The 12529-nt window shown below is 44.8% G+C and overlaps 1 protein-coding gene across 13 annotated transcripts in view; it reads right to left on the bottom strand.

Moving 5' to 3' along the window:
• The window catches only part of SNAP91 (synaptosome associated protein 91), a 71057-nt gene extending 59033 nt beyond the window's left edge, over positions 1-12024 (bottom strand). For 4 of the 13 annotated variants that reach the window (XR_011095212.1, XM_068678055.1, XM_068678059.1 and 1 more), the window contains exons 1-2: positions 10948-11239; positions 10319-10472 (exon numbers count right to left, since the gene is read on the bottom strand). Coding sequence is in view for 12 of the 13 variants with exons in the window: in XM_068678055.1 (XP_068534156.1) it covers positions 10319-10448 (130 nt within the window). In the remaining variant the exon portion in view is untranslated. Of the gene's footprint in view, positions 1-10318; positions 10473-10947; positions 11241-11693 lie in introns of those variants that run through there. The other 9 variants (XM_068678061.1, XM_068678063.1, XM_068678058.1 and 6 more) reach the window with 7 other exon arrangements.
• Positions 12025-12529: the final 505 nt, after the last annotated feature.

Genomic DNA, 12529 nt, shown 5'->3' with positions numbered 1-12529 from the left:
GAGTCAGGAAACAGGCCAGCTGGCTTCCCCCTTTCATATAAGTCCTACACTCTCCAAAATGAGAAGTGAAAGGAAGAATCCCTTTAAAAACAGTTTGAACTCCCATTTAAGTGTATCTATGTGAGCTCTTTAATTATGTGTAAAGATGCATGCTCTAGCTAGTGAAGTCCTGCACTATGGCAAGATCACTGCCTCATTTTGAGGACCTCCCCAGAAACTTGTTGACTTGCATAAATTTTAAGGGTGTGGGCGACAAGTCAGTATGTTTTATTCATGCTTTGAGCAGTCGTGTCTTCCTCTCGTTTCTGTGGAGTACCATTTTAGAACATTCTGTAAACTATCAGATAGACTTAAGTGATGTAAAGAAGCTATGCCAGAGCCACAAGAGCCTGCCAGTCTCTGCAGGCTAACAGCTGACCATCTGCTATGGAAGCATCCGCTGCCATTGTGTCATCCACGCTTGTGCCAAGCCAAGATTCAGTTTGAAGTGATCAAGTACACTGTCAGTTGTCGTGCCGTGGTCTTATCCCACCTCTTTAGCAAAGTTTAAGGCACTTTCTTGAAAGGGCATGCTCTTTGGTCCTTTAAGTAGATGATAGAACAATCTTAGCTCAAATGGACACCAACCTCTGAATCTAGCCTTACCCTTGTTTCACATCTCAACCATAACATAGTATCCTAAACACCTATAGGGAGGTGGGGGGAACAAAAAAAAAAAAAAAAAAAAAAAGCTAAAAACAAAACCAACCAACCAACCACCCAAACAAAAAAACATTGCTTTCTTTTTCACCCTTTTCTTAAGAAAGTAAAGAGAAAGTAAAACCACCTTGGCAAAGTACACAGCTCAACTGTCTGTGACCCAGCTACAGCATCAGGAGTTCCTGCCAACTTGCTTTCTACCTATGGTAATTTTGCATATTGGCTTATGACCAAAGAAAAGGTTGACTGTCACGAATCAGACTGAAGCTGCAGACGCATCCTGTCAGCAACTTGCAGTTCTCAGTACACATTAGGAGCAGGGCGTACTTTCCTGGTGGCCTTCAAGCATGGCCACGCCTGTGTACTCACACTATCCCCTCTGCAAATATCATAGACCTTTGATTTTTATCAATAGCTAGAAAAAAAAAAAAAGAAAAAACAAAAGAGAGACTCCAGCAACCCAACGGACATACTGTCTCAGCACAAACGGCCAGAGTACAGATTACACAAATATACAACATTAGTATGACATCAGGGCTCTTCAGCATCCAATTCCTTTCATTAAACTAAGTTGAGATACAGATACAATCTAAAACAAAGCATGAAATCACATTACTCTGGACAGGGAGGAGAAGCAAGGCTTGGTTAGTCTGGGAGTCAGTGGTAATATTGATGCCATTTGCTATATACAATGCCTAGGAATAAATTGCAAACCTCAGAGGCATCGTGAATTTTCCAGCAGTATAGAAAACACTCTAGTATTCAGTTCTAGTATTCCATGTATGTTCATGGTGATATGGCCAAGTCTTCCAAGGCTGATGTCCCATACCATTTGTGGCACTAGTCCAGGCTGCTGGTATACTCCCTCTCTAGTGGAATAGAACTGTCAACTGTTTCAACAAATGTTTCACAACCTGAAGAGATGATTTTTTATGAGCACAAGGAGTTTACTGACTACTAGCTGTGAACCCAACCTTGCAAAACTTACTTCAAATTGTTTTCCAGAGAGAAGTAAATATGATCAAAATAGCAAAATTAGAAGTATTAAAAACAATTTTAAGGGTCTAGCATGTGGTTTGCAAGGCTCCAGAAAAAGCAGACAACCATACTCTGCAAAGTGACAAGCTAGCCTCTGCCAAGTATTCTGATTGCCTTCCAGCAATTGCCAACATCTGTTTTATTCAAGCCATCGAGCTCTCATCCAAGCAAAATTTTGGCCAATAGGGAAGCTAACCAACCATGCTGAGTCGGATGGAGTGGGATACTCTAGCATCAACTCACCAATGAAGCTTCACACTGCAAACCTACTGGTACTGCTGACTCAGGGGAACACAGATACTGCTGCAAACCCTGCGCTAACAATCAGTGCCTGCAAAGCTCCTAGCAAGGCTTCTTATATCATATCATTTAGTTTGAGTTCAGGGTTCAGACTAGTGCTAGATTACCCATTCTTTTAGCATGCTGGAAGTCCCATGCTGAGATTTCTACCCCAATTTCCCAGATTGCTTTATTCCTTGCTGTTCAGTTTTCAAGATATTTGAAACCCATCTCTCCAAACCAGACAGAATATTATTCCTAATCTGTATTGTATGCATTGAAGTATGGCAAATCAAGTTTCCTCAGATACTCATTGGTGCAATTGATTTTACACCTTTGGTATTTTCCCTATGCACATAACAGAATTTGTCCTTTTCCAACCTAGCCAACATTCTGATCTGTGCCTTGAAAATAAGCTCCAAAAAGGAACAGCACATACGAAGTTAATGACACTGTTTGGAACAATTGACTCATCTTCAGACTATAGTAAGACTAAGGGAAAGGATATAATGCCTTCCCTCCATTCCCGAAAAGATTGGAGCCAGCTTGTTCAGCAACACCATATGTCTGCAGCTGACTGCAGGAGGGCTTTCCTTTTTTTTTTTTTTTTTTCTTTCTCCCCCTCAGGGATAGGGGGTGTACGTGGCACAGTTTTGGTAGTGGGGGTGCTGTAGGGGCAGCCTGTGTGAGCACTGAGTGGTCACTTTCACAGGCTATGTGCGGGGGATATCTGCTCTAACACCAGAGTGCCTTCTGTTCCACCTCTGACCTTGGTGTTCCCTCTGTTTTTTCTCACTTTTTTTCTCACCTCTTCTTTAGTGCCTGGGCAGTAGTGTCTGACTTTTCTTAAATATGTTTTCCCAGAAGTGCCACCAGCTCAGCTGTGTTCTAAGATAGCGTATTGGGTTGATGTGCCAGGGTTTTGGTAGCACGGGGGCTGCAAGGGTGGTCTCTGTGAGCAGAGCCCAGCAGCTGCCCCATGTCAGATCAGAGCCAGCTCCAGCCAGCTCCAAAAGGGACCTGCTGCTGGCCAGAGCCAAGCCAGGGAACAATGCTCTGTGGGCCTCTGGGAGAGAAGATTGAAGGAAGGAAAAAAAAAAAAACTTCTGTGTGACAGCATCTGGGAGAGAGGAGTGAGAAAACTACTGCACGGGGACCCGTGCTGGAGCAGTTTGCCCCTGATGGATGGACCCCATGGTATGGAGCTGTGTAGGAGCAGTTCTTGAAGAGCTGCTGCCTGTGGGCAGGCCCCACAGGCTCAGTTCAGGAAGGACAGCATCCCATGGGAGGGACCCCATGGGGAGCAGGGGCAGAGAGGGACCATGAGGACTGTTACGAAGCATCAGGGACTGGCCGCACCCCCATTCCCCATTCACCTGCACTGCTCAGGTGGAAGCAGTGGAAGAGGGTGGATGGGGGGGGAAAGTGTTTTTAGTTTCACTGGTCTAGTCCACTACTGATAGGCAATAAATTGTATTAATTTTCTACACTGAGTTTTTTTTACCCATGACAATTGTTGAGTGATCTCCCTGTCCTTATCTTAGTACTTGAGCCCTTTCCATTGTATTTTCTCATCCTTTCCCTTTGAGGAGGGGGATTGAGAGTGCTGTTGTGGTGTAGCTCAGCTGCCCAGCAGGATAAAACCACCACACAGGTCTGTAGTGGAGCTGGCTGTGTCTGGACCAGAGTAGCCTCTTCTGACAGCAGCCACCCTGCAGCCCCCTGCTGCCAACACTTTGCCATGGACATCCAGTGCTGGGGGAAACATAAGAACGGTAGGGAGAGTGTCAGCAGCTTCAAGTATTATGAAAACACACAGAAAAATGCCAGATGCGGGTGTGCCTCTGCTGTATTACTATTACTTCAGAAGAGGAGACCAGTGGGGCAACAATTCTCTTATTGGTTACAATTTCCTCTCAATTCAAAGACTGTTCCCAGTAGAGCAGCTTCTCGGATCACAAGTGGGCCTCAAGGTAGCAGAGGACTCCAAGGGGCTGGGGGGAAGTATCACCCACTGCTGCCGTTTTCTCCATGCAGCAAAAAGCACTGAAGATTAATAGCATCCAAAATGCAGCGTTATCCTGGCTGCTGTCTGCTTTTAAGCGCTTCAGAGGATCTTTCAAGAAACAGAGACATAGGTGGATGGACCAACCGGTCCAACAGAGTACTTCCTTGGAGACTACACAGAAGTCCTCACTAGTTGGACAGGCCCAGGTAAGGTGCATACAGAAGACAGAAGGTTTAATAGCCAGGTCAGGAAGTCAGATGCACAGATCAAATCAAACCACAGGAAAAAAGAATACAGATTTTTTAAAATTATTTTTTTTAAAGACATTCAATCACTGCTGCCCAGGATCTAGCAGAGTAAATACTACTACGCTGTGATGAGACATATTCAACTACTAAATAGAAGTGATGAAAACTAGGGACTAGTCACTGTATTATCACTCTGGTCTTTCAGGAGAAGAAAAAAAAAATCACACTTTTTTTTTTTTCCATTTGTGCAGAACTAGAAAATGCAAGACTGCATTTATGTAAAAGAAAAGTAGCCACATGTCATACTGACCCTTTCATGAACAAAGGACTGCAAAGAAAGCAGAAAAGGCATGGTTACTGCATTATCAAGGTCTACTAACAGAAGTCATTACAGCAGAAATGCCTTATTTGTCCCCAGACTGGTCATTTACAACCTTGGCAAAGCACTTTTAACTGAAAGATTTTGATGGCTGTTGAAAACAGACTATGAATATGTCTTCAGCTGAGGGAAGGAGAGTAGGACTTAACAATCTAGCTTTATCAAGTTACACTGTTTAGATAAAAGAAAGTTTAATATTACACTATTTACCCACTCTTCTGTTTCCTATCCTCTGTTTCCTTAAGCGTTATACCATAAAAAGACAGAACAGTTTTGATGTGCAAGATCAAGGAATCCCACCCAAGTTTCAACCTCTGAATCCTAAAATCTGTCATCAGCATGACATCAGGGCTTCCACCCAGCTTCAAACATATTTTTAAAAAAGTATTACTTGGCCAAGTCTTAGTTTGATTAAAAGGGCAGCCTTCTGACGGTGATGCCTTAAAAACAGTATTTAAGTGGGACAAGGATGGGAACTAAGAGCTAATGTCACAGAAATATTCAAGATCAACTACTCTAAAAAACCTCCATGTTAGCTCTCCTTACCCATGACAGATATTTGTATTCCTACTTAGGGATCTACCCATCTCCAAATGATGTAAGTCTTCAATACTGTTTTGAGAAAGGAAATGAGAGAGGTCCACAGAAACAGAGCAGTATGCAACATGGAGAGTGATGACAACTCCTTTCAGGAAAAAAAAAAAAAAAAAAAAGTGCTAATCCATTACCCATTACTGAATGGATTACTTAAGTAAATAACTGCTTGCTTGGAATTTTTCTTTCCCAGTGTGAAAAAAAGAGAGATTCACTAGGATGTCAAGAAAGAATTCCCAATGCAGAGTGCAACCCAGCTGTGACAACAAAAACAAGACACTGTACTACAACTGATCTTCAATGATAATTTTCCAAAGCCTCTCTCTCATATATGGAGTCTATGACAAATTATTTTTGTATATCTCTATGTATTTTAGTAGTTTCATTAGCAAAATGTGGAGGATCAAATACAGTTTGTATAGAGATTCATTTTTATTATTTTTTTTTAAGATAATCCACAGCCATCAAGACAAAGCATCAACCATACTGCAGAGCATTGCAGTACTTGAATGTCTGCACTACTCCCTTCAGAAAAGGGCCACAAGAGCCAACAGACCTGGAATGCTCTCCAAATCACCACAATAGCAAACAACTTCTGAAAGACACACTCAAGTAAATGTTAACAGGCACCTTTGCTGAGTGACTGAAGATAGCTCTGCTGGCTTCCACCTTTCCCAAAAGCCAGCCAGCAATATGTAATTTTGTAATCACACACAGTAATGAGACAGAGGTTTCTAAGACTAACCTGTGGGAGTTTATATTTACTGAGCACAGGAAGAAAGCTTAACTCTTTGCTTCTGAACAATCAGCATTTCTGTTTCAATGCTGTAGACCACAATAATTTAAATTCCTTAAGGTCATCCACACAGTTTGAAGGATAAAGGCAAAACACTGCAAGGACAAGTACCTGTATCAGGAAAATACTGACGGCAGCCCTGCATTTCAGTTGCCAGTGTGAATTAAACTATAAATCTCTTTTTAGAGCCTTTGTCAGCCACAGACAAGTATGCTAAATCAGACTTGAGATGGAAATAGATAGAATCATAAAGTCATAGAATCATTTAGGTTGGAGAAGACCTCCAAGATCATCTGGTCCAACCTTCAATACATTACTGCTCCTGCAATATACACCCAGGTCAACTCCATAGCCACTGAAAATTCAGTCCTGGCCTTCATCTGCTTTGTTTTCACATTTCATAAAAGTCTCCTGGCTTTTGATCAGGCCTCTGGAAGGGCCTTCTACCTTACAAGAATTACTTTAAGGAAGTAAGGAGGCATTACATGGTCTTTTTAGACTACACACTCCAGAACTTCCTCCTGCTGCAAAACAATTCATTTGAAAAAACATAGTCAAGGAAAATCCCAGCCATTTTGATCCTTCTCAGAATCAGGAACTTGTTACAACCAACTACACATGCAACAGCCTCACTGGTTTCCACTTCACTTCCCTAAAAGAAAAATCACTGGTCTGTTTCTGAGCTAAAACCCTTATAAAAGGAGCTCTGTTCAGATTTACTTATTTTTTTCTGCTCTATCATGTGTTTTAACATTTTAAAGTTAAGTTACGTCCTTTCTCTGAAAGCTTCTCCCTGTTGATAGCATCAGAGCCACTACATTCAAGTCCAGAAGCTAGCTTTTGCTTGCTGCAGACAATCAAACTCTCACTAAAGCATTAACACATCTTTCAGAGCAATTCTGAGAAGGAAACTTCTGTGTCAGGCTCTAGGCTTGCCCTCCCAGCTGAATTACCAGAGCTCATATATCTTTAACACAGCCCATATATACCTCACCCACCCATTCCACAATGGCTCTTTTCACTGCTTCCAGAAAAATCAAGTTGCTAATCCCCATTTCACCATGTAAACACTTCCCTTGCTTGCTGTATCTCATTGTAATTTATTACACACAACACGATTAGCTGAGGGAGATGAATCAATATCATTGTGCTAACTTTAAGACCTCTGTTGGAATAAAGAAACTGCGGCAGGGGTGATAACCGTTTGGTAAGTCCACAAGGATCAGAGCTGTGTTGTGCTAATTGCAGCACCTTGCCCCAGACCTTCGCAGCATCCTAGATTTATGCTCTTCTTCTCCCCACAGAGACTTGGGAATTTATTCAATGCTACCTAGCACTACTTCCAGCACTTGCTGAAAATTAACTACTATGAGAGTTGGAATTCAAGAAAGTGGTAAATCTTAGTAATGAATATTAGTGACCTAACCATACTTCAGTACTTCTGCATTACATAACAAGTCTGTGCAGCATCCAGAGTCCATGCCAAAGGACAGCAGCATCCATATTAAAGCCTGGACTTGTAAGCTGCACATGTACGAAAAGTCACACAAAGGCAAACGCTCAGCAGCTCAGCTTTTGTTCATAGAAGACACTTCATTCTCTTCTCTTCTCGACACACATGCACTCACGCTCAAATCGTGCTGTTTACTTGTCAGAGCAAGTTGCCTCTATTTAAGTTCTACTCACACACACACAAAAACACCTTGTCATCTGCCACCTTTCTAAAAATCTACAGAACTAATACATTCTGTAGAAAAGTTACGAGGACAGACATCATGTCCCACCCTCATAGGATTATCTAATTCGTGTTAAATAGTTGATCTTTCCATTTAATTTACAAAGCCCAGCTGCTAAGCAGGACACCAGAAGATGGTGGCCTGGTGTCATGTCACACAACCTAAGACGCCAAATAAAATTACAGAGATCCCTAAGGGCACGGTACCGCCACGCTGACAGTAGAATCGTAGCTTTTAATAAAGCACAAGGTGACTGGAGCGCAGCTATCTTCTCTAGTATCTAAAGTCTTAGTCACTGCAATCCTTCACACCTCAACTCAAAACTTATCTTAAGGCACTGGCAAGTCTTACCTTGCATTCCCTTCTCCACATTTTCATACGCTACTTAACCAACTGGAAATGCAGCCAGCCACGTGACTCGGAGCCTGACCTCCATCGAGCAGTACCTCCTGCATGCGCTGAGGTATTGCTCTTTCAGAGGATGAACTTTTAATTTATGCTCTCATTACAATGTAAGGCCCATTTTCACACTTCTTCACAAGATATACATCAGAGTTCAAGGAACTGCTTAACAATTCACAATTCTGAGGAGATGCCTCAGGTCCCAGAGCCTGAGAATATTTTCTCTTCTAAAAATGGACTTGATTCTTCATTTATAGCCCACAGTTTTGAATGTGTATATCTCCCACTGACAAAATTCTGTCTTTAACGATACCGGATAGTTAAATGCTCAACTCTTGCATACAGCTTGGAAAACAGACGATAACACAGACAAGGATGTATCTTCCCAGGAAATGATCCTTTCTCTTCCTCCCATGCATCTTACATGTAGGTGGGTATGAAATTGCATAGAATATGACAGGCTTCAATCTCCCCCAGTCTCATTTTCTGAAGTAGTCATATTAGCACCAATATCCAAGCACAATCCCTTTCCAGACCCTAATATGGCACTTGTAAACTATTTCTGCCTCACTTTAATCCTGCCCATTCCAGATAGTACTTTTATTTTTAGGTGTGTAAAATATGTGTATATATTAATATTACACAGACATGGCATTGCTTTAATTACAAGAAATAAGCTTCTTTAAAAAAAACTAAAGCTTCTAGTAACAGATACAGTGGGACTGTCCATACACAGCCTACAGATTGAGAAGTGTCGACAGCTACCAAACATCAACAGAGGAGATATCAATAACCAAGAAGTTTATATTCAGTGGCTTATCTACACTAGTTAATATACAAAAAAAAGTGAGACTATATGATATTAAGACAGCTGATCTATTTTAACAACAGTTTATGCTCAAATCAGTCCTCAGTCAGTGCTGCTTACATCAGCATCTCATCGCCATATATAAAGAGTACATCAGCCTGAAGGCTGACATGTGGGATGCCACTTAAGGGGTTAGCTCTGAAGCCATTAGCACCAAGATCTGGAGTTATTTTCCAGAAGTAATACTACTTCCTTTGAAGAAACACAGCATCATCAGAATTGTATTTACATGCACCTGCACCAGCATTACTTTGTAATGGACAGCAGCCAAGAGTCTTCATGGTAAAAAAAAAAAAAGCCCTGCTTATCTTTACTTGAAAGCATTTCTTACCATGTGTCCCTAGCATTTCAAAAAAAAAAAAGAAAAGAAAAAACACTTAGTTTTAGGCAACATTAAAACCTGCTGTTTCTATATTGAGTCCAAAGCAAGAGAGAGTTACTACTGGTAAACAAAGCCAATTAACACCATGCAATTAAGTACTTTCACCATCCTAACTCCTTGGTGTCTCCAAGAAGGGGCTGACAGTGAGTGGGTTGCAAAGAAAGAGAATTGTCAAGACAAAGCATTACTAGCTCATCGCTTTATAAGAAACATTTTGACTTCAACCTTGTCTCATGCATTAACTAGCTCATGCAAGTCCGGAATAGATTAAAAGTCTGTGAGACAAAGCCACCAGCCATCTTCAATAAGAGATGGTAGAAACCATGAAGACTGACCATGAAGTTGCTCTCAGATATTTGGGACCTCAACAACAGCCCCTAAACTCACCAGAGGCTGTTCCAACCCACAGCACAGTGCTATAGGACTCCCTGACCATTCCAACATGCCACCACCTAACGGAGATGGCCTCGCTCTTGTCAGTGCTTGGCCAGCTCCTGGCACAGCATCGCTGTCCCTGCCCAGCACCATCCATCGCTGGGGAGGCTGAGGGAGGCAGTGACAAGCGTGTGCCCATTTTGCCATGGGTCTGATCCCCTCCGCTCCCTGAAGGGGCTCAGTGCTGGGAGGCACGCTTTGCGCTGCCTTCCTGGCTAAAAGGTCAAGAGGGAAAAAAAAAAAAAAAAAATGGCTGAAAGAGCGGTATTATGCAATGTGAGGAGAAATGCAATAACAACTCATCCTCTCCTGGAGATTTCTCGTAACCCTTTCGATCCGCGAGCTGGATTACAGCAAGCACGGCAGCCAAAAGGCTCGCAGCCCCGTTACGGAGCCCCGCAGGCAGCCTCCTCAGCCCGGGGCCTCCGCTGCGGCTAGGCAGAGGGATGCTTACAGTCCAGGTGCTTCTTCTTGGGCCCCATCACTTCATGCGTGGTGGCTTTGCAGACGGCTCTGGCTACGGCTGATCCCGTAACGCTGTACTGAGCAGCTGCGATGCGATCCGTCAGCGTCTGACCCGACATCTTCGGTTCTCGCTGCTGCCTGCTCTGCAGAGGCGGAAAACACGGGAGGGGAAGGGGCTAGGCCGGCTGTAGGGCCGGGGGGCGGCGGGGGGCCCGCGGCCGCACAAAGCTCCCTCGGCATCCCTCCCACCCCACCACCCCCCGGCCCCGCCGCCCCGTTGTGTAAGCCTTTCTGGGGCAAAAAAAAATAATACATAAAATAAATGGTATTTTAGACACCGCAGGGAGAGGAGGGAGGGGGGGGGATAACGATAAGCCCGAGATGGAGCGCAAACAGCGATGAGACAGGGAGAGAGGGGGGGAGGAAATCGACCCCCCCCCCCTCCTCCTCCTCCTCCTCCTCCTCCTCCTCCTCCATCACCTGCCCGCAGCCTCCCGGGCGGGGGCTCGGCACGGCTCGGCACGCCATGTTCCGCCCCCCCGGCCCCGTTTCCCCCCCTCCCTCCAAAGCCAAAGGTGTGGGTCTCCATACAGCATCCCGGCGGGCTCCAGCACCGACCTGTCCGTGTGTCCGTGCGTCCTTCCCTCCCTTCCTCCAGCCGCCGCTCCCGGCCCGGCCCCGAGAGCCCCCCCGGCGCGGCGCGGTGCGGAGCGCTGCGGGGCGGTGCGGGGCGGGCTGCCCGCTGCCCCCTCCCGCCGCCACCGGGGATGCGCTGGGCGTCCACGCCCGGCAGCCGCCGCCGCCGCCGCCGCTGCTGCTTTTGCTGCTGCTGCTGCTGCTATTTCCAGCCTAATCCTCCCCGCAGCCTAATCCCCGCGTACTGCCGCAGCAGCGCCGCCCCCGAGCCCGGTGCAGGGGGCGGAACGGAGCCCGGCGGTGGCCCGGCGCAGTCAGGTGACAGCCCGGTGGCAGCCCGGTGGCAGTCCGGTGGCAGCCCGGCGTGCCCCCCGCCCATCTTAAAGGGGAGCCCCGGGGACGGGGGAAGGGGTAAAGGGAGGTCTGGGGGGCCCTAAAGGCGGTGGGGTGAGGGTAGAGGGTGGGGGGGGATGCGGTGAGACCCGGGGTGTCTTCTAGAGCTGGCCCGGTGAGAATCATCCCTCGTGAAAATTAAAAAAAAAAAAAACAACAATAATAATAATAAAAAAATAAAATAATAAAAAATAGAAATAGTAATAATAATAGAAATAGAAATAAATAATAATTAAAAAATATAAAGATAAAAATAAAAACAAAACGAAAAACAAAAAGAAACACAAACACAAAAAAAAAATAAGAAAAAAATAAAAATGACGAATGCAAAGCACCTTGCACAAATGGGGAAGTCCGGCGGAGCCGCTGTTGCTGCCTCTGTCTGCGGTACGGTGCTGTGGATAAGTCTGGAAAGGATTCGCCGAGGTTTTCCCCAAACTGCACGCGAACTGGGTGTTAATGATTTGATCGAAGCTGTCCTAAAGATGCCCCCTGAAGGGTTTGCTGTTTGATACCCCAAAGATCCCGGCCCCAACGCCGTGCCACGCTAGGCAGGGGACGAAGGGCGCATCGCCCCCAGCAGCAGCAGCCCGGGGCTTGTGCCGTGTCATTGAAGCCTGCCAGTGATCTGCCGAGCCTTCGGAAATGTGGCGTACATATATTAACATAAATCGTCTGAACTTAGTTTGGGAGTGAAGTGATTTAGGTGGGTGGGGCCTGAGTGGAATGGTGCTGGTAGCAATTACTTCAAGCTGCTGTTAGAACAAATCCAAGACGACGACGTGCGTGTTATTAATCAGCCGAAAAACGCGGTATGTACACTCGGTGCAAAGATCTGTGCATGGGAAGTGATAACCGAGTCGTGTGGCATGCAAAGACACACTGCACCATTTTCATTTATCACACCAGGAACACAATACTGCCTAGGGACTGTGCTCTGTGACGGTATGAAACAGCAGCTTTTTTACTACTCCTTTTTTTTTTTTTTTTTTTTTTTTTTTAACATAACAACCCAGAGATTTTAAAGTCATAGGTAGCCTGAAAGCTTGGGATTCCTGTTATAGCAATGCTCAGAAGTTCAGGTTCCTTTTTCTATGGAAAATCTCTTCCTAAATAACTGTTCAAATGGTGCCTGTGTCCACTGAGGAAAAATGTTTGTATTCTCAGGCTT

This window comes from Anas acuta, chromosome 3 (assembly GCF_963932015.1).
Source record: "Anas acuta chromosome 3, bAnaAcu1.1, whole genome shotgun sequence".
Classification (NCBI taxonomy): Eukaryota; Metazoa; Chordata; class Aves; order Anseriformes; family Anatidae; genus Anas; species Anas acuta.
The sequence above is the reverse complement of the archived record's forward strand: the minus strand, read 5'-3'. Positions and strand labels throughout refer to the sequence as shown.